This window comes from Odocoileus virginianus, chromosome 31 (assembly GCF_023699985.2).
Source record: "Odocoileus virginianus isolate 20LAN1187 ecotype Illinois chromosome 31, Ovbor_1.2, whole genome shotgun sequence".
Lineage (NCBI taxonomy): Eukaryota > Metazoa > Chordata > Mammalia > Artiodactyla > Cervidae > Odocoileus > Odocoileus virginianus.
In genome coordinates, this window is record NC_069704.1 from 31,359,244 (window position 1) to 31,386,483 (window position 27,240).

Below are 27,240 nucleotides of genomic sequence, written 5' to 3' on the forward strand. Positions count from 1 at the left end.
CAAAGTATGCACCGGGAATACCCCTTTTATTTGCATTTTTGATTTCCAGGAGTTTAAAGAGGATACCATGTGATTTTAAACAACAGGGGGAAAATCTTAATTTTGTTTTATTCCTAGTGAAAAGTAACCTAGAGCATCAGTATGTTTTTTAATGTGCTTTGATATAATTTTTATGGTCATTGAAATAAGCATTTTGGGAATTTTACCTCTCAAAACGATATGCTCTTTTATTTTTGTTTTTGAAGATTATGCAAAGAAACTAGATTGCTACATTGCCATGACTATTAGGTATTTCATAGTGAGGTAGGTTTTGACTTTTGATTTTGAAATAATTTCAAATGTAAAGGAAATCAGCAAAAATTGTACAAAGAATTCTGTCTGCCGTTCATTCGGATCCACCAGTTGTTAACATTTTACCACATTTGATTTATCATCCTTTCTTGCTTCCTCGTAATTTTTTTCTGGACCATTTGAGATTAAGCTGCAGGCATCACTTCACTTTCTCCTAAAAAACCTATACTTTCTAAGAATGAACCATGTTAAAAATAGGTCATTTTTAGACTAAAAGTGACTTTTATAAACAGATTATAATGTAATACAGATTGCATGGAGCAAAAATTGAGTAATAGCTAGAAAGTGATGATTAAGAAAGCAGTTTTCCCACATATTTTATTGGGTGCTTGTTATGTGCTCCTGTGTTGGGCATGTAGGTAGGATAGAAAAATAAGTCTACAGGTCTTTCCTTTGACAACTTTCAGAATCTCAACAGTAAGATACTCTCACAGGGTATGAAAAATGTATGGTGGCATTCATTTATTAAAATGACTGGTAGAGCCTACAGTAAGTGTTAAATACCTTCTGAGGAGAGAGATTTGGGGAAAGAGTTGGGTAGGAGAGGTTTATGGAAGAGATGGGCTTGTTCTGATCTCATGATACTGATGAACATGATTTGAAAAGGATAAGGTGAGAAGTCATTCCAAAGATGCATGGATGTGACTATGAGAATCACTGTAATTGATTTTGTAGGACAATGAGAAGATTGATACATTTTGAGAGGAGCTTCAAGTGGGAACTAGTAGGGAAATGTGAACTGTGTTTGAGAGAAGAAACCCAATAAAAGCAGAACTTTTTAGGCAGCTGGTATGCTCTTAGGGAAGATACAGTCTAAGGGACAGGGCAGAAGGATCTTAACCAGATGCCAGTGATCCTAAAAGGAAAAGAATATGAGAGATTCCAAAGGGAGATTTCCTAGATTCAGAACCTGCAAGTAGGAAGTATGGGTTCAGGCTGATATCTGAACTAAGAAATGGGAATGGGAATGTTTGCAGTGTGGAGTGATAGTTTGCCATGAAACTATAATCTCTAAGAATTAACAGTCCAGCAAGCAGTTAGGACATAGAGTTGCCAGTTAAGATTGAAGAACAAAATGAAGCAGTTTGTATTGAACACCTTGAAGGAAGAGGCCAAGAATGAAACAGTTCTGTGGATTATGAGAGAGGTTGAGGACCAAGCTTTAATTTATAAGTGTAGCAATTAAGGGCACTGAAAAAGGAGCTATTGGAAAGGTAAAATAGGAGCCAGAATGATGTACTGTGAATAAATCCTAGAGGACAGGTTTATAAATGTCGTAATAACAGTGTCAAATGCTAGAATTTCTCCATCTAGGAAGGAGATGGGGAAAAAAAAGATACTTAATTTAAAGCCACCATAGCAAAGTAATTAATGGTGGCTTCTAAAATCAGACTCCCTAGTTTTAAATCTTGGGTCCTTGCTTGCTGGCTGTGTGATTCCAAAAAGTCACTCACCTTCATCGTAAGCACTCAGTTTCTCATCTGTAAAGCAGAAAAAACAATACTAGGATTTAAGATTAAGAAAAATAATATATTACAGTACAAGGCCTGACTTACTGAGTGTTCAGTAAGTAGGAGCTTCCTTTCCCCTTCTCCCCATCAGTGTAAGTTAGACAACTTCTGTCTCCCATGCAGACCTTTTCTACTGAAATTCCTTTCATCTGCATACTTTTTTTTCTAAATTCCAGATCACTAGTCATCTGTCCTTCTAGATGCCACCATTTAACTCTCTCAAAAGGAACTCGGACCTCAGCACCCAGAATAAACAGATCTTTCTCTCTTCCACTTCCCTTCTGCTCCAACCGCCACTAGCTGTTCTTCCTTCTACATCCTCTCTCTTGGTTATTGACATTGCCATCCTTGGAATCACCGAAATGAATGAAGTGATAATTAGCCTGTCCCAGACTAGGTTCACGGAGAAGGCAATGGCACCCCACTCCAGTACTCTTGCCTGGAAAATCCCATGGATGGAGGAGCCTGGTAGGCTGCAGTCCATGGGATCGCACAGAGTCGTACACGACTGAAGCGACTTAGCAGCAGCAGCAGTCTAGGTTCAGTAGAGTCAGACATACCTAGATTTGAACTCCCACTCCACAGTTCACCAACTGCATATTGCTAAGCAAGTTCATTTCTCTGGGTCTGTGTCATGTTTTGGGTAAGGGTGAATGGTCTTAGGAGGTAATGTTTGTAAAGGAATCTGGGTGTTAAGGGAGTGTTCTTTCTGTTATAGCCTTCCTTTCCCCTACTTCTTCTTCCCCAGCCCATCCAGTTAGAGGTGCTCTCAAACATGTCTTGCTGCTTCTCTGCATTATCATGCCACCATTATAGTTCAGGCCCAGGTCAGTTTTCATAATGGTCATCCTGTCTCTCTTCCGGGTACCTCCAATGGTCAGTGATTTTTCCCAGATTTTGCCAGTTCGTTGGCATCTTTGCCTCCAAGGATATATTTGTTCCATATTTGGGCTCTCAGTTTTTGCCACTTCTCCTGTTACTCTTTACTTCTTTCCCTCAAGTCCACTCTCTCGCTTGCACAATTCCATGGAAGTTCCCCGAGCTTGTCGTTCTGTTTCAGGCAGCTCCCCTTCCCTGTGCAGTTCTCCTTGCCTGCTAAGTTCCCGCAGCCTGCCCTTTTTCTGCCTGTAGCTTTTCAGAACCCAGCTGAGGCAGTATCCTCTTCTCCTGTTGGCACTGACTCTTTTCTTATACTGACACAGCTTCTAGCTCCATGATGGGTGTTCAGGTAATGGCTCACACGATGTACGGCTTTTCTTCATGTAATGTGTGTGGTCATACAGAGAGAACGGGGAGGGCGCACATAGTCCAGACTCTGGAGTAGTGTCCTGTTCTGAAGTGTATCAGACTGGCAGCTGTGCACACATACACAGGATCCAGTGTGTTCCTGAAGCGCAGTGGCTGCCTTGTTGATTCTTGTACTGCAGATATTCATGTGTTTAACAAATGTAAACTTTGCCAGAAGAATCATGTTTGTTAACAGCGATTCTTTGACTAGTCTTAGTGACTCACTGAGACAAGCCAAAGCCAGGTTTACTTCATTCTGTGTTGGAACATTAACGTGAGAGCAACTTTTACCCTCTGCTGCTGGGTTTAATGACACTATCTTGTTTCCCAACCTAGGACTGAGAAACATCTTGCCTATTACAACAGCAAAGGTGCCGATCGTGAAGTTCTTCCATTTGAGAAGCGGTCTGGAAGTGGACATCAGTTTGTATAACACATTGGTAAGATTTTCCCTAGACTTTTTCTTCATGGAGATGAAGGGGAAGAAGTATCTCTTAATTTATTCAGTCTTTAAGTAAAATTAAGCCATTCATTTCATCCTCTTCATTCTTTTAGTAGTTATTAGTGCTTACTAAGTGTCTGGCAGTGTTCTGAGACTGGGGCTATAACACAGAATTGAGTTAACATTAGTATTCATTAAAAATGAGGTCAGAGTGGCAAGTGTGTTTTTTTGTTTTGTTTCAGGTTTTTTTGGCTTGAACTTTGTTTAATTTTGGTGTGTGTGTGTGTGTCTTTGGTCTCAGACCTGGTTTGTTTTCAAGGCTCTCTGGAACCTCTCTGGCCCCTAAGGACGTTTAATATGAATAATAGGCAGGGATGCAGATCTTAGGTTGAGTTAAAGGGAACTGATTATTTTTATAGCCCATGTTTTCTAGAAATGTTTAGACTAAGGTCTGAGATTAGATGTTTCTTATAATTCTTATCTAGTAAGTTAGTAAAGCTTCTCTGTAGGGGAAAATATTAGTTTCAGTCTAAATGTCTTCATCTTAAAAATGAATTACACTGTAAACCTATTCAGAATATTTCACCTTAAAACTTTTTTTTAAGGTTATATAATTTCCCTTTTAATAGGCCCTTCATAACACAAGACTCTTATCTGCTTATTCAGCCATTGATCCCAGAGTGAAATATTTGTGCTATACTATGAAAGTATTTACAAAGGTAAGTATGCTTCCTCCTGAGATTTCCTCAGGAGATTTCTTTACATCTTTAAACCTTGTTGAAAAAGTAAGAAACAAACCCAGTCATGTAGAAAACAAACCAGTGGTTACCAGTGGGGGGAGACAGGGATGTTACGGGATTAAGAGACACAAAGTACTACATGTGAAGTAAATTAGCAACAAGGACGTGTTGTACAGCACAGAGAATGTGGCCATTGTTTTGTAATAACTTTTTTTTTCCGGCCACGCTGCAGAGCTTCTGGGATTTTAGCTTACTGACTGAGAATAGAACCTGGGCCCTCCACAGTGAGAGCAGAAAGTCCTAAACACTGGACCACCAGACAGTTCCCTGTTTTATAATAACTTTAAATGGAGTATAATCTATAAAAATAAATTGTATTACTGTGTTATACATGTGAAACTAATATACTATTGCAAGCCAACTATACTTCAATTTTTTAAAAAAAAGAAAACATACGCCTATAAAGAACCATAGCCAACTATTTGAGAAGCCCTACTGAACAAACTAAATGTTACCTTAATCTTACATGATAACCTAATACTGCTTGTGACTGATAGTTCCACAACTTTGTTGGGGTTTGTTTTACTTTTTGATTTTTTTTTTTTGGTTGGTCTTATTTGGTTTTGTTGACATATTTTAGCATTTGAAAAGTGTGATTTTTATATTAGTGCTGTCTAGAAGCACCTTACTTTTAGTGATAATAGAATAGCTGCAAGTGTAGCAGAAGACATTGGTGATCTTCCCTTTGTTCCTCCTTTTCCTTACCCCCAGATGTGCGATATTGGCGATGCTTCTAGAGGCAGCTTATCGTCATACGCATATACGCTCATGGTGCTATATTTTCTTCAGCAGAGGAATCCACCAGTTATTCCTGTCCTTCAAGAGGTATTAGTAAAGGAAATTGTATTTGTCATCTGTAGAACTGGATGATTTTTGAGCCCTATTCCTTCTCTAAAATTCTGTGGTTCTGTAGTTAAAATTTTTACTATTTTCCTACAAGTTTTTGTATCAATGCACTAAGTTTGTAATCCATACTAATAGTTTAAAAATTAATTTCAGATATACAAAGGTGAAAAGAAACCTGAAATATTTGTTGATGGCTGGAATATTTATTTTTTTGATCAAATAGATGAACTGGTACGTATTTTAATAGTAAAGATTTTTTACATCCTTGACTGAAAGTTAGCTATACTGTGCTGTAGTGTAGATGGTCAACGATTATATTATCAGTTGTTATATTTATTTATATTGTGATAGTAAAAAAGAAATAGCATAGACAGATGATTCCTTTGAAGTTGAAAATATTTTAAGCCAGGTGAGTTTCTAGGAACTGTATCCAAGATTTCTTTACTGACTAATAATTCAAAATGGTTAAGTAGCTTTACTCCAAATGAACAAATAATTTGCTCTGTGATTTCCTACAGAATTTAGAAAAACTCTTGAGTTACAGAGGTATAATAACTAGGTGTCACCAAGGCTCTAAAATTTACTTCTAGATTATTCCACAAACATGCATTCTGAGGTTTGACATTTAAAACCCAGAGCACTTTCTATCTCTGGGTCATAGGGTAGAGATTAATAAACTCATGTAAATGATACTTTAAAATAGAAAAGTTTTATAATTGTTTATATATATTTAAACTCTAGTTAATTAAAATAAATCCAGATTTATTCCCTAAGATACAAATGACTATTGATATTAACACTTTACTATAGAGCATGATACCTCTTGTTCCTTCTATTTCTAGCCCAACTATTGGCCAGAATATGGAAAAAATACAGAATCTGTTGGGCAGCTATGGTTGGGACTTCTTCGTTTCTACACAGAAGAATTTGATTTTAAAGAACATGTAATTAGCATCAGGAGAAAAAGTCTGCTTACAACTTTTAAGAAACAGTGGACATCAAAATACATTGTTATTGAAGGTACTAATAAAATTGAACTTAAAACTGAATAGAATATAGAGATTGAACTGATGAGGGTATTCTTGGTCCTTGCAGAGCTCTTCCCATGTCACCCTGAGCCACTGATCAGGATGCGCCTAGAGTTGCACTGTTATTGTCCATGTCAGGCAGACTGATCTGTTTCCTTTTTTTTAATGACTGATGCCCTCATGTGAGGTTTCTTACAAATCCAAAAATCTTTGTTCACCATAATAAGTCCTTTATCTTTGTTTAACAAGTTCTGGAGAATAAGGTTGCTATAGAGATAAGCCAGCTTCAAAAATTTGTCATTTAGTTCGCCCATGCTGAATGCTAGGATTCATGGGCCATTTGTGTTTGTATTTGATTGTTTATTTCCAGTTTGGGGGATTTTAATTTTTATCTTTGTAGATTTTTTTGTATTAACTTTATATATATTTGTATGTACCCAGATAAATTTATATATATACATACACTTTTTTCTTGTAGATATTTGTGGTCATTATTCTGAGACTTGCTTTTTACACTGAATAGTTTTACTTTGATCCTCTATTCTGTCTCTACACCAAATTATTTTCAGTGGTTGCTCAGTAGTGATTTGTATAGTTGGTTTACAATGTTACATTAGTTTCCTGTGTACAAAATAGTGTTTCAGTGTTTTTATAGATTATATTCCATTTAAAGTTATTATAAAATATTGGCTGTATCCCTTGTGCTGTACAATATATTCTTGTTGCTTATTTGTTTTATACATGGTAGTTTGTGTCTCTGAATCCCATAGCTCATCTCGCCCCTCCACACTTCCCTTTCCCTCCTGGCAGCCACTAGTTTGTTCTCTATATCTGTGAGTCTATTCTGTTTTGTTATATTCATCTGTTTGTTTTATTTTTTAGATTCCACCTGTAAATGATCAATTTGTGAGATTTTAATTTTAAAGACAAAATGGAGTTTAAATGCTTAAAAATGGAATTGAAAATGCTTAAGAAATATTTTGTTGATTTTAGTCTTCTATAATTTTTTTAACTATAATCACCTAAATAATGTGTTGCTTTAGGTTTTGCTATTGTCATTACTTCTGCTAATTTACATTATTAAAATATGATGACCACTTACAAAATTAAATTCAGATGATTATGGATATGGTTGTAACTTTTTAGTATCCCATAGCTAAAAACAGAACTTTGTCTTAAACCTTTCCATTATCACAGTCGATTCTTATGGTCTGCCAATTATTAATTTGGTTTTGAATTTTTGAAATCTCATTATCTTTTGCTTGTAACTCTACATTATTTATAAATGAGCCATTAGTAGTAGGCTGTCTTAGAAGGAAGACTTCTGACTAGTTACTCTAGAATCGAGAAATTTCAGTGGTGGTAGTTTGCAGTGTTTGTACAGTAACTAATACTGCAGTATCTCTGCTACAGCAAGCAAACACCAGAAATACTTCCACACAGCACACACACAAGTCACCAGGGGAAAGCGTGGCCAAACCTTCTAGAAAGGCAACCTTACAGCAAGCGTTACTATAGGGTCAAACTGAGTGAAGGGCGCTTCTCTCCAGTAAACTCATAGTGGCTCCAAATCCTAAATGGTATACCCCAGTTACTGTACATGAGAAGCGTAACAAGACAACCAGAAGAGTGCCTCTTTTTACTTCTTTACTCCTCTTACATGTACTGTATACCTCCTCCATTGTCCTAAGTATTAGATGAGCCTCGAAAAAGGTTCTGTTTTGTTTCCCCTTTGCTTGTTTTTGGTTTGGTTTGGTTTGCTTGTTTTGCTTTTAAGGTTTATTTATTCATGTATTTTTGGCTGCATGGGTCTTGTTGCCATGCACAGGCTTTTTCTAGTTCCGGAGAATGCAGGGCGCTTCCCAGTTGCAGAGAGCGCAAGGCCTTCTCATTGTGGTGGCTTCTCTCACTGCGGAGCACAGGCGCCAGGGCTTCAGTAGTTGCAGCGTGTGGGCTCAATAGTTGGGGCACACAGGCGTAGTTGCCCTGCACGTGTGGAATCTTACTTCCCCAACCAGGGATCTAATCTCAGTCCTCTGCATTGGAAGGCAAATTCTTAATAACCGCTGGACCAACAGGGAGGTCCCAATAAATTTATTTTCCAAAATGATTCTTTGTAAGGCTGTTAATTAGCAGGAACATTCAGTGGTAAAATGTTTTAAATATATTTGTGGCCTCTATATGCCTCTAAAACTAGTATGATTTCGTGATATCAGACTAACATGTCTTTTCCAAATAGTATTTTGTTGTCCACAATGAAGCACCTTCTCATAATATGAAGGACTCTTAAGAATTCAGATATAAAGCAATATCCTCATTTTTGATGGATACTTCTTGGAAAAAACTTTTCATACATTTAGAAATATATAGTACTTAGCTGTATTATAGACTTGAAGCTCATTAAAAACGCACTCATTTTAATACTTTTAAGTATGTAACACTTTCTTTTTGTTATATAGACTTCACTTAATGTATAAATAGTGGTATTTCCTATTTATATTTTTTTTGTTTTCATTAATTTTCTTTACTTAGATCCATTTGATTTGAATCATAATCTTGGAGCCGGATTATCAAGGAAAAGTAAGTTTTGCTTTGTTTATAAATAATAATGCCTTCTCTTTTCCTGTTAATCCATTTAATTGAGACTTTACTCTTTTTTTCTAAGTGACAAATTTTATCATGAAAGCATTTATTAATGGGAGAAGAGTATTTGGAATTCCAGTCAAAGGATTTCCAAAGGACTACCCCTCAAAAATGGTAAGTGTCTGTTGGAAATACCAAAAAACTAGTTCCAGAAGCCTTTTAAGCACCTACTTTGTATACATTACTTCAGTAATAACCTAAATACTCCAAAGTTTGGTGAGTCTAGCCACAATTAAAGCCTTTTCATAAACATAGCTATTTTGAAGTCATTTGTCAGCAGCACGGGGAGAGATAGCCAGAAGTGAACTTTGGGTGGATTTTCCTAGATTTAGGAAAATCTAAATTTTCCAGTCTGCTTGCAAAGAATAATAAATACCTTAATGAAGCTAGGAGAGACACAGTGCTCCCTGTGCTAAAAATCTGTCCTCATATAACCTGATACTCAGGTTTTTATGGAACCACACTCAATAAAAGCAAAACAAAATTACATTATAAAAATTCATTTTAGTGAGAAAAAAGGGAAAGGGGCTAGGAACTAGAGTGTTGTATGTTAAAAATAAAGGGGTTTTTCTCCTGCATTAATTTTCCTAATTAAGGCTTTTTAAATGAACTTTAAGTTATCAGGTGTGTAAGCATGTTCAGCATTTGATTACATCTCTGCATCTAGTTTTTGCTAGATATTGCTGTGGCAGTCTTCTACAGCCTGCTTCTGAAACTTGTTCTAACAGATCACCTGGGGATTTTGTTAAAATGCAGATTCTGACTCAGGAGGTCTGGGGTGGGGCCCAAGACTGCATGTCATGCAAAGCCCCAGGTGATGCCACCTCGCTGGCACCCAGCTTCATGTCAGTGGTAAGGAGGCTAGAATCCAGGCCATTGTCTTTCCTTTCCTCTGATACTTCCTTCAGAAGCCACAGCAAAGCAGCAGCACATAGCTTCTTTCTTTTTAGGTTTTAGCCTTTTGTTTTTATGAGAAAATGAAGTTTTTGTACCTGGCCTCAGTTTTCCCCAGATCCTAGGAAGCTGACTCACAGGCATATGTAGTGCTCTTATTTAGAGTTGTGCTGGGGGAAAAGGTAGGGTTAAAGTGTTCTGCACGGTGAAAAGAAATGAACCAAAATGAATTCAGGTAAACCTATCCTGAATTACACCTCTTAATGGTTTTAGATTTTTTTATTTAAACAATATAATAATAATTATTAAAAATAATGATTTGTCAATGTTGAGATATAAGATCCCTGATTGATACTGCTTAGTTGTTGTGTTTGGATCTGTTATTAGTAGTTTAGGTTTTTATGTATTTATATTCTGCTAGGAGTACTTTTTTGATCCAGATGTGCTAACTGAAGGAGAGCTGGCCCCAAATGATAGATGTTGCCGCATTTGTGGGAAAATTGGACACTTCATGAAGGACTGTCCTATGAGGAGAAAGTAAGTGAACATTCAAAAGGGTGGTTTTGTTTTTATTTTCTTACTGCACCAGTTTTCAAATGAGATTCTCTTGTACCAGGAAATAAACATATTAAACCCAGAAATTCTCAGGTAACTTTGAGATTTTTTACAAGGAAAATGAAGTGATTTAAAACCTGCCTTTAAGTCAGATGGCTAGGATTAACTTGAGTGTACAGGGGACAGTCTTCCAGGCCTCGTCCCTTTTCCTAATTTTGGGCACGTCCCTCATCACCCCATGATCATTTGGTTATTACGCTTTCCAACAAGGCTGGAAGAGCAGAAGAGTAAACTGAAATTCCTCCATTTTACAGCAATGAGAAGTCCAGAATCATTTCAGTCATTGAAAGGTAAAATGGGGTTTTAAGGATCTCAGTTATACTTTTGATGTACAATAACTGGGGTATACTGTGTGGGAATTGAGACTCAGTGATACTGTACTGCACTATAGGACCCTTCACTTGTATGCATTTTAATTCTTAATAATTATTGTGTGTTGTGGTGACCTACTTGATTTGATCATCATGCTTTCTTCTGATAATGTTTTCAGGAGGGCAGAGGGAGATGTTTTTGGTTGCTTGCTTGGGACATATTCTTGTTTTGTGGTGGTGGTATTTTTAAGTGGACGATAATATTCTCATTTAAAAACATGGTACTCTGGAAAGAGTGATTGAGGATAGGAGGCAAAAAAATAAATAAAAATAAAAACATGGTACTTAAATCACCATCTGGAATTCAAGGCTCTTATTTCTTACTTTATTGTTTATTCAGATAGTAGCCACTGATCCTGTAGGGCAAGGAAGAAATGATTTTGACAGTTTAAGAGCACAAAGCGCCTTGTAACCACTGTTCCACTGTGAACCTAAAGTGTTATGTCTCAAGTTTCCAGTGATAGTGAAGAATGCTAGTGGGCCAGAAAGTTTTAAGAAATCAGTCCAAAGGTAATTTGAGTTTTATTACATCAGTACCAGAGTAGGTATTAAATTAAGAAGTTCCACTAATTGCAAAAACTGGTTTCATAGCATTAGAGTAATTGTGAAAATGAACAACTACACCCTTAAGCTCTGAGGGTGTTTCTTAACACATTATTGACCAGAGATGTATTAATGCCACAGATGATAGTTTCTGCAGAAGTCCCCCAGTCAAAAATATGTTAATAGAGAAGATGGACTTAAATTCTTATTTTTCCCTCTGATGCCTTCTGTATCTAGTTGTCTCCTAAACCTGGAGGGGTCTTAATAGTTTGTTAGGTTTCTGTTCAGATTTTTCCTGCTAGTATTATATCTTCTACAGAGTGAGGCGACGGCGAGATCAGGAAGATACCCTGAACCAAAGATACCCTGAGAACAAAGACAAAAAAAGCAAAGAAGATAAAGAAATTCAAAACAAGTACACAGAGAGAGAGGTGTCAACAAAAGAAGATAAACCCATACAGTGCACACCTCAGAAAGCCAAGCCAGTGAGGGCAGCTGCTGAGCCAGGGAGAGAGAAAATCCTCAGGCCACCAGTGGAGAAGTGGAAGAGACCGGAGGACAAAGACTTAAGAGAAAAACGTTGTTTTATCTGTGGAAGAGAAGGGCACATTAAAAAGGAATGCCCTCAGTTTAAAGGCTCTTCAGGTATGGATGCCCATCATGCCTTGATGTTTGCACTCACGTCTCAAGGGAAATCTCTTTTTTAGAGTTCTTAACTATTTTAGTTATATGTACAGATCTATTTACTGGATAAGATTTTGTTTTTCAGAAGGTAAACCCACCTCCCCCACCTTTACTTCTAATTCTCTATGTGTTTTTAAACACTTATTCCTGGTTTTTTAAGAGGCTTATCAGTCTGGTTGACTCTGATAAGTTTGGTTGACTTTTCAGATAAGATTATCAATGAATTGAAGGCCTAGTAATCCCCAGTACTTAAAAAGTTAAGACAGGATTCCCCAGCACCCCCCAGGCCATGGACCAGCCCTGGTCTGTGACCTGTTAGGAGCCGGGCTGCACAGTGGGAAGTGAGCAATGGGTGAGCAAGAGAAGCTTCATGTGCTGCTCTCCCATCACTCCCCATGGCTTGCATCACCTCCTGAACTACCACCGCCCTGCCCCCCTCCACCTGCCCCCAGCACCCAGTCCATGGAAAAAATGTCTTCCATGAAATGGTCCCTGGTACCGGAAAGGTTAGGGACTAGCGCTGACCTAATTGACCAGAAAACAAGCTACCACTTACTTGAGCTTTCCCAACTCAGTATGTGCACTTTTGAAATGGAAGAGCCACGGGTAGGCTTAGCTGAAGTGATCTCAGGACACCATACTTTGTGTGCAGGAGCCACTTCTATTGTTGTTTAAACACATGTGCTCACAGGCCTAAAAGGGGGAGTAAAAGAAGGGCGACAGTTAGCGGTGCCTCTGCCTGCAGAGAATTACCTGTGCATTTCATCATTTTCTTCAGTGAGCATGCTTATTCTTACAATGAGGGAAAATGTAGTTTCTATCCATAGTTGAATGTCATCCATAGATCTTGCCCCTGTGATTTGTCGGATCTTAATTTGCTTTTTCTATGAAATGGGTGAAGCATCCATTTGGGGCATATTTTTAACAGACTATTAAAAGTAACGGTACCTTGGAGCGGGGAGGGTAAGTTACAGTTTACAAGGCAGTTTATACACTCTCACTTTTTTTCTCAGAACAAACCTGTGAAAGTGGATGAAATTTATCATAAAAATTAAACCCTGAGAAATAATGTTTTTGATTAAAGTAGTGACCCTGTTCATGTCCTCAACTGTTAAGTGTTTATGGACAGCATAAAAAACGTCAGCACTGAAAGTTTCCTTAAAATACTCACTCTAGTCCTTGTCATTCCTGGAACACTGATACCTCTCTTCCACTTTATGATACCATATCAGCAATATAGTATCTCTTTTTTTAAGATAGGAAAGTTTTAGATCAGCCATCCTTATTTTTTTAAATAAGCTTTATATGAAAAGTAAGTTCTTAAATTGTTTTATTATTAATTTTAAAATAGAATGTAAATGTTTATGAAATGTTTATACTGCTTCAGCTTGTCCTACTTTTAAGGAATTCAAACTTTTATTGCCCTCACAAGGGACATATAGCAGAATAAAATGATGTTTTATAATTATAAGGGTAAATGTTTAAAAGAAATTAAAATAAAAGCAATAGCTAACAGGCATTGAGCACTTTCGGTGGGTCAGGCACTATTTAAGTACTTTACATGGGTAAACTCATCTAATTTTCACCAGAGCCCCGTTAACTGTGGTATTATTTTGATATCCTCAGTTACAGATGAGGAAACTGTAAACAGTATATATAGATAAGATGTAATACAGTCTCATCAAAATTCCTTCTGTAGGCTACCCTTCAGAACAGCTCACTGTCTGCTTTTACTCAGAGCAGGAAGTTCATGGGCATTGCCTTCCTCTTTGGTACAACAAAGTGGTGCGGGGATGCCCCTGCACTCCCCCAGCTTGGATGGACCTCTCTAGCTAGTAGCAAGTTTTAAGTTGCCAGTAGTAAGTGGAGTAAACGAAATAAGTGAAGCTCTCAAAATAGTGAAAGTAGGGAATTCCCTGGCGGTCAAGTGGTTTGAATTTGGCACTTTTACTGCCATGGGCCTGGGTTCAATCCCTGGTCAGGGAACTAAGATCCTACCAAAATTTTTAAAACATAGAGCCATAATCCTGGCCATCTAGAGGGTAGCAGCCAATCAAGAGGGACAGGGGCTGTCCTGGGACAGGGATGAGGTATTATCAAGCGTACAGAAAATACTAGAATCTTGGTTCCTCCAGACTGCCATGTTTTTGTATTAAATCAAGTAGTCATAATGTAAAACAAAGAGAGGAGGGGCTTCCCTGCTATCTCAGACTGTAGAGAATCTGCCTACAATGCAGGAGACCTTGGTTCAATTCCTGGGTCAAGAAGATCCCCTGGAGAAGGGATCTCACTTCAGTATTCTTGCCAGGAGAATTCCAGAACAGCATAGCAGGCTACAGTCCATAGGGTTGCAAAGAGTCAGACACGACTGAGTGACTACACACACACACACACACACACACACACACTAAAGAGAAGTAAAAGAGGAGTGGGGCTAAAGTATGGTGAATTTCCTTCAATAGCAATTAAAAATAATCAGCTTCTGTCTAAAGATTATGTTCTTCCTTCCCATTTCTTCTAATACATTAGAATTTTGTCCACATAATATTTTGAGTAGAGCTTCTCTGTCACCTCAACAGAAAATCTTTCTGTGAAAATTTGAAACAGGGCCACTGTTTTCAATTTAAAGTAGGAACAAAAAGTGCTCATTTCTTTCTCAGGTCTGTCTAAATCAGATTGTGTATTTGGATCCCCTTCTTCACATAACCCTTTGAGACCAGCTGGCACATTTGTTCAGGTAAACCTAGCTCAGACCGGAGCAGGAAACCCTCCCGCCTCTGCCTCTCCCTCAAACACTCCATGAGTGCGAGCAGCTCTGGGCCAGGTGCTCGGGAGGGGCCGGGCAGGTCCCGCGGCTCCTCTGCCCTGCCCGAGGTGCCGTGTGCGGTGAGCTTGCTGTGCGCCAGCTGCCGGGCGTGCCTTTCGGGGTCCTGCAGGTGTGTCTTGCTTGTCGATTAACTTGCAAAGTTCTGCCACCCACATGCCTAATTTCAGCTCTCCTTGGATTTGGTTACAGTTTTCAGACTGTCTCGGATGCTGTTCCTTTCGACTTTGTAAACCAGTCTATTTCATTTTTTAGGCAGTGCTTTTACATGAAGACCAAAAGAAACAAAAAACATCTATATTTTTGAGTCCCCAGTCAGGTATGTGGGTTTTTAAAAAACAAATGTGTGTTATTTTATTTACTGCATAGCATACCACATGCCTTTTGAGGCACTTCCTTTAAATAAGTGGTTTTAACAGAGATTGGATATCAGAATAACTTGGGGAGCTTTTAAAAATAGACTTGCCCTGCCCCTACCTTCATTTCCTAAATCAGATTCTTCGAGGGTTAGGCTTAGGCCTGTATTTTTTTTTTAATGTTCTAGGTGATTCTTACGGTTCCTTGAATAGGAACCATAGTCTCTAGTTATTTGTTCCTCTTCTACACTTTTTGTTTCTGCTTTGAAATTGCCACTGTCTTGTCAGCAGTATATTCTCCTCATGGAGATTATTTGCCACCAAAGAAAGAAAGTAATTGTGTGCCTGAACACTCTCTCTCTCAACTATGTCACTTACTGGTTCCTTCAACAAATATTAAGCCACACCTCCCACCCACCCACCCCCTCCAAGTGCTGTGTGTGGGCCTAAATACTGAAGATAAAAGCCCCTTCTCTCATTTACTCTGCCTTCTTGTCAGAAAAGAGACAGACATATTTCATGCGGCGATAGATGTTAAGAAAAATAAAGAAGGAAAAGGAAAAGAGAATGTTGGGAAGGAGGCAGCCTCTGATAAAGTAACATTTCAGCAAAGAATCAAAGTGAAAGGAAGAAGCAAGTTGAGAAGAACTTGGATTTAGACTCTTACAATAGAGCTGAAAATAGTTTTGTCCCGAGTGGCGACACTAAGCCGGATGAGGGAGAAGAGGGTGACTGGGGGTGAGGTCAGGGTACACGGCTGTGGGTCACACAGCCCCTTCAGCAGTGGGAGGGATGGGTTTTTTTCTCTATGTGAGATGGGCAGCTGTTGGAGGCAAAGGAATGGTGTCATCTGAATTGCCTTAAAAGGTTCACTATGGCTGCTGAGGAGGCAAGGGTGAAAACCCAACAAGGAGGCTCCTTCTGTAGTTAGGGAAGAGATGAGGACAGCTTAGACATGGGTGGAAGGGATGGAGGAAGTGAGGCCTGCTCATGTTCTGGAGACTTTAAAGGTCGTGCTGACATGATCGTTGATGAGTTGGATGATAAGGCATGACAGAAAATGATGAGATTTTGAGACTCAGAGGTGACACTGTGATTTTTTTGTTCTGAGCAGCTAGAAGAGTGAAGTTTGAATTTCCTGTGCTGGGGAACCATCGAAAGAACAGATTATGGGGAGAAATAGAGTTCAGCTTTAAATGTATAAGTTTTAAGAGACCTGCTAGATATTGTGGTAGAGGTGTTGAATAGCCAAGTAGATATAGGAAGGAGCCTGGCATTTAGAGCAGAAGTCCAGTCTACAGATAAAAATTTGAGGATGATCAGTATGTAATTGATGGTAGTTAAGCCCTGGATCTGACTGCAATCACTTAGGAAATACATGCAGATAGAAAAGAGAAAAGCATGTAGAGGCTTAGGCAAAATAAACCAAGGAGACAGACACACACCCTCAGAAAAAAATGTTTAGCAGTAGGGATGGAGAAGCAGCGAGTTTGATCTTTTAATGGAGCTTTAATGAAGAAAGTGCCTCAAAGAAGGGGCAGTTGGCTTTGTGCAAATTGCTTCTGATAGGTCTGTTCAATGAGGACTGAGAATGCAGCATTTTATTTGGCAACACAGAAGTCCCTCACTGTGACTTTGAAAAGAGTCATTTCTTTGAACTAGGGGGCCAAAAAAGCTGCTTGTAGGGAGTTGTGCTGAGAAGTGCTGGAAGAATTGTAGGGTACCTGACCTCAGCTATGGCTCCGTGTCAGGGCCCCCATCCCTACCCAGTCCCCCCAGGCCCAAGGAAAGATGCTGAAAGGGAGGGGAAAATAGGATGCTATGAAGGCCTTTCTTGGTGTTTCAAGAGTAGTTTTAATCCTGAAATAGAAGGGAGAAATTTGAGGGGTAAGAGAAAAATCAAAGTAGCATAATGAATCACTTTTTCAGCTTTTTTTTTTAAGGGGATGAAACTATAAAACATGATGCAAACAGCTGGCCTTTAGACACTTAACTAGTTTTGTTTAATATCTCTTTCTCTTCTCCACTCTAATTTTCAATAAAGTAGGATTAAAGAAGGGAAATTGTTTAAAAAATAGAGCTTGTGTACTCTTTTTAACTTAATTGTATAGTTGATGAGAAAAGTTAAGTTTTTGACATTTTAAAGCTTCATTGATAAAACCTGACAGTTTCATATATAATGTAAAACAAGCTGCCTATTTTGTGGTCAGCTTTTACATGTTGTATGTTATTGCTAAGGTGCAAACAGTGTTTGCTTGTAGATTGCAGCGATGCCTGTGTTAGTTATAGAGAATGAAGAGGCCAAGCCGTCTGTCCCATCAGGTGTCAGTTTCTGAGAGACAGCACTCCCAGAACCTTGGCAGCCTCCCCAGCCCCACAGCAGATAGAGCTCTTCCCTGCTGGCACCAGCCTAGGCTGCAACAAGCCAGGGCGTAGTGGTCTCACCCTGGGAAAGCTAACGAAGCTCCAGGTGAAGGGCATTTGGCTGTCTCTACTTCGAATGTTAACAAGGAAAATAAATTGAATCATTAAATTATTTAAATACTTCTGTTTCTGTTAGTACCAAGATGAATTATCTCAAGTATATAAAATGATTTACTTAGAAATAGGCCTTTATTTTTATAATATGTGAATACTTTACAGTTGGGTTTTTTTAATGATCGGGAAAACCATTCGAAATGGCATCAAATTTCTCTACAATCACAGAGGTAGAATGTCGCAAAGAGAAACAGAAATCTTGGAAGAATTGCCGCCCTCACCCAAAAGGGGAACATGGTATCCATGAAAGGTGAAGACAGAGGAGATTCTGTAAGAACAGGCAGGAGCAGCTCTTTCCTGGGAAGGTTTTGTAATTGTTCTCAGTGGAATGCATGGACTTAAAAATAAGAAAAGTTCTACTGGGAAAACCCTCAAAATGAAATGGACTGAAATGAGAATGGGGTCTGTTCTGAGAGGATTTGATTGACAGTGGGAGTGGCCATGAAACATGGATGAGGAGATTGACAAGCTGCTCTGAAAGCTCCTTCAGCAAATGAGAGTGGATGGGAGACAGGCTCCACTGCAGTGTGTGGGGCTGTTTCCTGTAGATCCTCTGAGAGTTTGAAGGTCACATAGTTACCAGATGTAAAGAAGGCAAAAGACTGTTGTCTTTACAAGCTTCAGCCTTGAATAGGCATTTCCAGAAAACTTTACTTAAGAAAATACTGGTCCTTGCTTAGTTGAGATTTGTTTTGTCAAAGATAAGATGTTTATGAATACCAGCTTTGCCGTCAGATTGCACAGTGTGATTTGTAGCTTTGTGATCTTATCCTCCATTGCTTCAGTTTCCTCATCTGTTAAATGGGATAATAATAATACTTATTTTGTAGGACTGTTGCAAAATCTATGTTTTGCATAGAACTTAGAACAGTACCTGCATGCTGTGAGAGCCTCTACTGGTGGGCGCCGATGGCATTTGGTGTCCTGCAGGACATCTGTCAGCATTGCTTCTGCTAAAGATTTTATGCATCTTGAAAGTAAAATTTTAATATAACTTCTTAAGTGGGGGAAAAGTACAGATGTTAGACATATACCTAGAAATGGCAATACCAATTGACAGTAGGTTAGGATTTCAGTAAATTATCTTCTGAGTGAAGATTTACATATTTATAAATCTTTTGAATAACCATAACTTAAGCTTACTACAGAAAAAAAAAAGTTATTGCAATAAATAAAGTTTGCTTTCTACCAGAAAAAAAAAATTTATAGGAGGTTAAAACTTATCTTTTCTAATAAACTCTTCAAGTTATTGACAACTATTAATACTGTCAAATTTATCCATGAAAAATTTACACGAGTTATGTATGTTATGTGAAATGTCTCAACATTAAGTAGGATTAAGTTTCCAGGAAGCTGTTTCTTTTCACAGACTTTATCTGTGATGGGTGGGTGATTTTCTAAGGAGAACCTGCTAGTGTGTACAGCCCCTGCTCTTCGGCAATAGCTGAAATGACCTTAGAAGAAAGAGGTGAGCTCCTCTGAGCTCCAGTCCCGATTATAAAATTGGCAATAGCACCATCTGTCTTGTGCTGCTGAGGGTAAAGCAGCCACCCACATCCGATAATCAGCCAAGTTCTCTTTCCTCTCCTGATACTTCCTCCATTCCACTAAGCTACATACAGTTCTTGACTCTCAAATGAGACAGCAGTAGATGGAAAATCCCACGAGTTTCCTTGCTCTTGTTTCCTCCCTCCCTCACATACACACAGCTAACAGTGCCTTCGATGTTCAGTAAGTTTTATTGATGAGAGGTGGACTCATTTTGACAGAGTAAAGAAGAGTGGGAGAGGGATCAAGAACATGAGCTTTAAAGTCAGACTTACTCTGGTTTGACATCCAACCCAGTCGTTTACTAGCTCCATTACCTCTGTCCAGTTAGTGAGCCTCTCTGCCTCAGTTTCCTTGTCCATAAATTGGGCACTGTAAGGATTAGTTTCATATATGTAAAGCCCTTAACACCGTATCTGGCACACATCACTTGATAAAATTATTACTCCTCTTATTGCTGTAGTTAACAGAAAGTCTCCAACTATGCTCTGACTGTCTAACTTCTAGGACAAATATATAACAGAAATTTCTAACACAAGAGTATGTGGAGATTGAAGAACCATAGTCACAAACTGTTCAGTATGAGAATCTCAAACTAGCATTTGTCTATTTCTTAATCCTCTACTGTTTTTTGGAAAGAAAATTACTTTTCAAAAGAAACTACCTCTGTGTCTTTGTTTATTCCATTTTAACCCAAGGGTTTGAAATCTTAAATATTGGAGATGCTCTAAGAGAGTGGTGAATATCTTTTCTCCTTTATGGTAATGTATGCTTTTTTCCTTGACCAGGATGTTAAAGCTTACTTATTAAAAAACAAAAGCACAGTGGTCTTTATGATAGTAAATTTAAAATAATAGAAGCACTTTTTGAAAACCATATGGGAAGATCTTATCATCAGTGAATATATAGATTATTGTTTTTCATACCCTTCTTGATATTCCAGTATATGAACATAATTATGTATTTAACCATTCTTTATTAATGGAACTAGTTCTTTTCAAATATTTGTTATATCAGTGTCTTCAAAACTTTTTTGCTTGCATACTCGCTCCCAAAATGTTGAACCACCCATATATCTCCTTGTATGTGTTTAAGTTGGCATCTTAGTTTTTTGTCATAGTTGCAAAACATGTGATTTCTGGAGGTTTTTTGGAAGATATTGGCATTTTAAAAACAAAACTTTTAAATCAGTCTTTTTAAATGTATCAAATGAAATATAAATATTATTGCAGACATTTTACATCTTTTTTTTTTCTCCTTGAATTCTTTTGTTTCACTTCCATGGAATTTTATCCTAATAAGATATATTTTTGTCATATATATTTCAAGCATTTTATTGACTGGCCACAAAAGTGTTCATAAAATTGAATTTTTCAGCTTTTTGTTAAATCTCAAAGTGTAAAAATGTCTTCTAAAATGTTTATAGTTATTAGAAGAATATAATTGACCAAAACCAATGTTACAAATTTTGATTAAAAATTGCTTCCTATGTTTACTTACTGAAAATGACTTTCATTTAATTAGATGAGACTTTTATCCTATGCATTCATTTATCTTCAGAGTAGTACTACTTACTGCATGAATGAAACAGTGAATCATTTGTCTTCCTAATCTTTTGTTTTATACTAAATAAACATTGTGAAACCTCACTAGTCTTTATAATAGCAAATTACAAGGAATAGAAGTAAGTCTTGGAGTCGGGGAAGGGAAGATATACAACAGTGCCACTCAGTTGTTTTCATTCCTTTTTTAATCAAATCACCAAAAAATCACATAAATCGTATCATCAGAACTTATTCTGATGGTTATCAGCTATCAGTTAATTTTATGAAAGCTAAAAATTTGGGCTTTTATTAGATGTATTCACATGTTGCTATAGATCCCAGCATTTTGTGTGCTTCTCTGCCTCCCAAGACTTTTTCTTTTTCACTTAGGGTAATGTGCCACATTAAGAGGTGAATGGTTATAACACACGTGTCTCTCTCTCTCTCTTTCTGTCTTGTGAAAGGGTAAAGAGAAAGTGGTATGATTCCTGAGAACCACCCTAAAGCCTGGGCGACAAAGACATTTCTCAAAAAGAACTCAGATAAAAATTGAAGCACTGTGGTCAACTCTCTCAAAACTCTACCCACTTGCCCTCTTAAGCTATTCAGGAATAGCTTAATACCATGTACCCAAGGTTGAAGACCACTGTCTATATAAAACACTGCAATGTCAGTTTGCATATTTGTCTAGTTATTTCCTCAGGATAAATTCCCACTTAGGAGAATAATAGGTTTAAAAGTAACCATATTTTGAGAGTGATACCAATAATGCCACATTGTGATTGTGGACAGTTTCAAAGAATCAGTCACAATTTTCCCATACCCTTGCTTCATTTAGGATAGTCTTTTTTTGCCAGTCTGCTTGAAGTTCTGTTCTTACCATTGAATGCTAACAATTTTCCACATTTTCATTTGTATTTCTTCATGTTACATCTTGGTATTTTTAAGTATTCATTTTTGTCTTTAGTTCTTTCTACTTAGAAATTTATTCATGCTTTGTCAAATATGTTATAGTATCCATCATCATCACCAGTTTATTATTCTTTCAACCTCATTTATGATTTATTTTGCCATGGATACATTTGTTTTAGTAGTTTGTTCTAGCCAACTGTATGGTAGTTTCAAGTCATGCTTACACATTTTTAAGAATTTCATGTTCTTCCCCCAGATTACATAAAAATTCATATTTTATTTATAGTAGTTTTATCTTTTTTTCTTGACCGAACTGTGCGGCATGCAAGTTCTTAGTTCCCAACCAGGGGATCAGACCCTGCAGCGGAAGCACAGAGTCCCAACCACTGAACCAGGGAAGTCCCATAGTTTTATCTTTTTGTGTGTGAATTTTTTTACATGAAGCTTCTTCAGGTATGTTGAGATTTTTATATACATAGATACACACACCCATATATATATGTATGTATGTATACAGGGGACTACATGTTTAAGTGATAAGTAATAAAACTAAGTATTATTCTTAGAACGGTTTCTCAACATTTGGGCAAAAAATTTTTTAAAGATCTAAATAATATAACAACTACTCATCTACTAGAGAATTGGCCTTATTTTTTCATATTTTCTTTTCAGTCATTATTAATAAGAATTCAGGTACCCATTCTTTTTTAAACTCTTAATATGTATCCTTTAACATGTATATACTTTAATATACATGTCCTTGGTGAATTTTTAAATTTAAATGACTCACACTGTATAATATGAATGTTTTACAACTTGCCTTTTATATCTAACAATGATTTTGAAATTTATATATGTTGTATATGGATTTAGTCTCTCTTTACAGCATTGCATCGTATGAATACAGAATATTTTATGTAAACATCACCTAGTACATGAGCATTTAGATTATGTCTGGTGTTTTGCTGTTATAAGCAGTGTTGTGGTGAACACTCTTGTGTGAGTCTTCTTGAGCACATTTGAGAGATTCTATAGGATTTGAGTACCTGGAAATCAATTTGTTGTGTCGTAGAGCATTTTCATATGTGCATATGTGCCTTTTCAACTTAAATACTGTCAGATACCCCCTAATTGGCTGAAACAGTTGCCACTTATATCAACAGTGTTTATTCATACAAATATGATGAATGAAAAAATACTGTGGTGTTCTAATGGATTTTTTTTTTTTTTTTACTCTGGTGATGCTAAGCACCTTTTTATATGCTTACTGGCTATGAATACCATGTATTTATTATTACATACATTCTAAATGTTTTCCTCCAGTATATCTTGTCTTGCACCACTTCAGTTTTTTAATTTTGAGATAATTAGATGATTGGTTTTCCCTTTTCATGGATATGTGATTCATGACTCTAGGTTTGTCTTTCAGAAATTTTTCCCTCACCTGAAGTTGTAAAGATATCCATCTATATTTTTTTTCTAATAGCTTTAAAACTTTATTTTTCTTATTTAGATCTTTATTCTATCTGGTTGTATGTAGAATATGAGGTACTGATATAAATTTTTGTCCTTTAAGTGAAAAGCCTTTCCTCAGTACTTCATGAAGTTTAGAATGTCAAAGACGGGTATTTTTGACCAATAGACACTCTGTGGTATGAATATAGTATTTATACTCATAGAGTGCTTCTATTCTTCCTGCCATATCACTGATTTTTCACTGTGAGTTGACTCTCAGGATATCTTGCTTTGGAAAGTTTGCTTTTGAGGGGGCATAAGTTTGTTTGCATACTTAATAAGTTGACTTTGGACATTTTAGAAAGTATAGTTTAGACAAATTGAAAGTAAAAGCCATTTATACTTGTCCCATTTTAAAGCATTAACTGTTATTTCAGTTTTGGAGATAAAATCTTCTCATCTTTTTACATCAATGTAATGATAATAGCATTGATTGAGCACTTTCTGTGTGACAGGTACTGTTCAGTTGTTTTACCTATATTAATTTATTTAATCTTCACAGTAACTCCAAGGGGATAGGTATTATTGTCTTCATTTTACAGATAAGCAAAATGAGGCAATACATATCTGGTTAGTGGTGTTTTTCAAATGCGTTTTTTTATTAATTTTTAGTTTTAATGAAAATATTATTCATGAGGATTTATAACCTTCATTTTTCATGTTATTAATTATCCTTATCTGCATACCTAATATGTTATTGTGTTTATAATTAGGCATATCACAAGTTCTGGACATTTGCATTATTTGCATACTTTACAAGGTTTCTATGGTTTATATGAATATTCCTTTAGCAAAATTTCTGCACACCTACCTGTCCTTCTGCTCTTCCTTCAGCAGTTAGTGGTTAAGAATTGATACCTTGTTTTACATTGCATTTCTTTGATTAATTTTTATCTACTTACATACTTTTTTCTTTCATATGTTGCTTTTTCTTTCACCAGCTATTAGTGTTTGTCTTTTTTCTACGGATTTGTAATTTCTTTAGTGCTAAGAATAGAAAGCCCTTTTAATAAGTAAAGCATAATGTGGTATACTTAGGAAACTCTTTCCCCACTCCAAAATATTCACTACTTCTTATACTTGGACTCTCTCATATTTAATTCTATAATTCATTTGAAATTAGGTAAGGAGGAAAGGTATGATGTAAGAAAGGAAACTTACCTATCCCTTTCCTTCCAAAATTACTTGTTTGACACAATACCAGTTATTGAACAATCTATACTTTCCACCATTGGTTTGAAATGTGTATAATCAATGTGTGTATATCCTTTGTTAGATACTACTTTCTTGTAAGTGATCACTTAAGAATATGTCAATTTTCTTGTTTCATTGAACTGCTTGTTTTGACTCCAGAACAAAATTTATTAACTGTTCTGTGGTGTGCATGTAATTAGCAGTCCTCATTTCTGTCCTTCAGCTGTAAATACAATAAATTTCCTTTTTTTTCTTCTAAATCAGTAAGTTATGGCTACCATGTCACCACTCACAGCTTCATGTCTGCAGAGTAATGACACGAGATATTTATTTCTGACCAAAGAATTCCTTGGAGTTTATTCTGTTTGGTTGCAGATGCAAAGCAGAGCTTTAAAAAGTTCTCCTGGTCTCTGTACCAGTATGAGGTGAGCGTGCATGTCACAACGTGACGTCACTCTAGCAGCTCATCTGCATTTAGAAAGAATATGACGGGGCTTTTGTTATACCTTTTTATATCTAGCCAGATGACTTGATTCAAACAAGTGACGAGTATGAAGTTTCTGTAAATAGTAACCGTAAGAAGTAGTTGTAGAGCGTTTACGATGAAGTGAGGCCTGTTTCATTTATGTTGGGTTTTGTTTTTTCCCCTCCTCTAGGTAGCCTTTCCAGTAAATATATGACTCAGGGAAAAGCCTCAGCGAAGAGGACCCAGCAGGAATCATGAGGGAAGGAAAATGCCGCATTCTAAATGGCCACTCAGGCGTTCCTATTCACTTTGAAAATTAGGTTCATTTTACAGGACACAGCAGCATAGATCAGGCTTCAACTTAACATTTAAGGGAAATGTCAGATTTTTTTTAACTTAATGAAATTGTTAATGAGGAAAAAAATGTTTAATACAGTCTTACCTACTACAGATCCCTATAGATTTAAGGATTTCAATAGAAAGCCATGATGTATGTATTTAAGACAGGTTTTAAAAAAAAAAAAATGTAACTATGGGCCAGTATTCATTGAATACAATTTCAAGCTTTTTAATTATTTCAAAGCACACTAAAAATAGTGGGCTGATAAAATCCTTTTTTTCCTTTATAAATCCTTTTTGTTTGTTTTGAAGAGGGGAAATTATATTTATTGTTGTCAACTGAATCCTTGTGTGAAAGCGTGTCAAACGTGTGAACTGCTACTGCTGTATTTACGATTTACAAACCTTATTTTATTGATATTTGTAGAATTGCTAACATGAATATGAATTACCACCTATTATGTGAGCCTCCTACGGAGGAGCAGTGCCACTGAAGGGCTTTTAGTTTTTTTCCCTCTCTAATTTTAAATTGACATATAACTACTATGATCATAAAAATGAAGTAAGGAAAACAAGAGTCCTGTTTGCTGCTAAAAACATTTGCAAAGGAAAAATGACAAAATAAAAGTAATTTTTACTTTTTATGATACTCCGAAATCAGGGTGGATGACTTTTAAAATCCCTGATGATTAAAGAGGCTGTCTCTGCCAATCACAAGTTTGATTGGTATCATTTTGATCTGACTGGAGCCTTCATAGAACTGTTTCTCTAATTCACGAGCCCTTCAGAAGTGGTCAGAACCATGCCTCGGATTATCATTTTGAAATAAAATCAAGATTTCAACCTGTCATTTTATCCACCTTACTTTCCAATGAGAGTCCTAGGTTTCATGAGGAAACCAGGTGAAGGATTAAGGGCGGTACAGCTCTGCGCCCCTTTATCCCACGCTGCATCTCCATGTGCTCGTGTCTCTGGCGTTCACTGACAGCCAATGCCTGCCAAGCCCCGGGGGTGTGCAGACGAGCCGCACAGACTTAAGGGCAGGAATGCATCGGGAGGGCTGCTGGGGGTGCTTGCTGGGCAAGCGTTCCCAGATAGAAGAGGGCTTGAAAGTAGCACACCTGTATGCTTTTCTTTTAAACAAATTCCTTGAAGACATTTTCCACCTAAAGAAGAATCATATCAAAATTAACTTTATTTATTTGGGTTGGGGGTCTTCCCAGAGGACTCAGTGGGTAAAGAATCAGCCTGCAGTGCAGGAGACACGGGTTCGATCCCTGGGTCAGGAAGATCCCCTGGAGGAGGGCATGGCAACCCGCTCTAGTATTCTTGCCTGGAGAATCCCATGGACAGAGGAGCCTGGTGGGCTACAGTCCACAGGGTCGCAAAGTCTGACACGATTGAAGCCACTGAGCCTGCACACGCACGCACATTTATTTTTTTGGCTGCGAGGCTCTGCAAAGTCAACTGGACATAAAATTCTCTTCACTTTCTTTGAAAAGATTTGATACCATTCTGTTGTCTTCTGGCATAGTCACAGAAGACTACAGCCAACCTTATTTTTGTTCCCTTATAGGTTTTATTTTTCTGTGTGGATGCTTCTGTGTTTATTTCTCCTTATACCTTTTGTATCAAACAAAGGTTTGACATTAACTTTTGTCTGAAACAAAAGTGAATCCAGTGTCTCTTCCCACCTAAGTTTTGTTTGTTTTAGAATATATCTTTTTCATAATTTTATTTCTCAGAAATATTTTTTTTCTCAAATGCCTCTCCCAATCATCTCTTTCCTTTCTGTTGGGAAAACTTGTCAAGCTTGATCTCCACATGACTGGCTTGATTTTTAGTGTCATTCTGCCATTCATTTCTCACATCAGTTGTTTGTTACTGTACTTTTAATTTTCTTGAACTTACCTAACCTACCACCCATCACCTTCCTGTTCCTGTCTTTTAGTTTTTCTTATTATCTTCCTTCTCAGGATGCCATATTTT

General features: G+C 37.2%; 1 protein-coding gene across 8 annotated transcripts in view; it reads left to right on the forward strand.

Annotated features, from left to right (window-relative positions):
• TUT7 (terminal uridylyl transferase 7) overlaps positions 1 to 26,101 on the forward strand; it is a 58,142-nt gene extending 32,041 nt beyond the window's left edge. For 4 of the 8 annotated variants that reach the window (XR_011484985.1, XR_011484983.1, XR_011484982.1 and 1 more), the window contains exons 18-30: positions 3,486 to 3,589; positions 4,221 to 4,310; positions 5,103 to 5,216; positions 5,391 to 5,468; positions 6,080 to 6,257; positions 8,798 to 8,845; positions 8,931 to 9,022; positions 10,224 to 10,339; positions 11,651 to 11,976; positions 14,676 to 14,752; positions 15,095 to 15,158; positions 17,902 to 22,190; positions 25,103 to 26,101. Coding sequence is in view for 4 of the 8 variants with exons in the window: in XM_020915467.2 (XP_020771126.2) it covers positions 3,486 to 3,589; positions 4,221 to 4,310; positions 5,103 to 5,216; positions 5,391 to 5,468; positions 6,080 to 6,257; positions 8,798 to 8,845; positions 8,931 to 9,022; positions 10,224 to 10,339; positions 11,651 to 11,976; positions 14,676 to 14,752; positions 15,095 to 15,158; positions 25,103 to 25,170 (1,355 nt within the window). In the remaining 4 variants the exon portion in view is untranslated. Of the gene's footprint in view, positions 1 to 3,485; positions 3,590 to 4,220; positions 4,311 to 5,102; positions 5,217 to 5,390; positions 5,469 to 6,079; positions 6,258 to 8,797; positions 8,846 to 8,930; positions 9,023 to 10,223; positions 10,340 to 11,650; positions 11,977 to 14,675; positions 14,753 to 15,094; positions 15,159 to 17,901; positions 22,191 to 25,102 lie in introns of those variants that run through there. The other 4 variants (XM_020915467.2, XM_020915470.2, XM_070459527.1 and 1 more) reach the window with 4 other exon arrangements.
• The last annotated feature ends 1,139 nt before the right edge of the window (positions 26,102 to 27,240 follow it).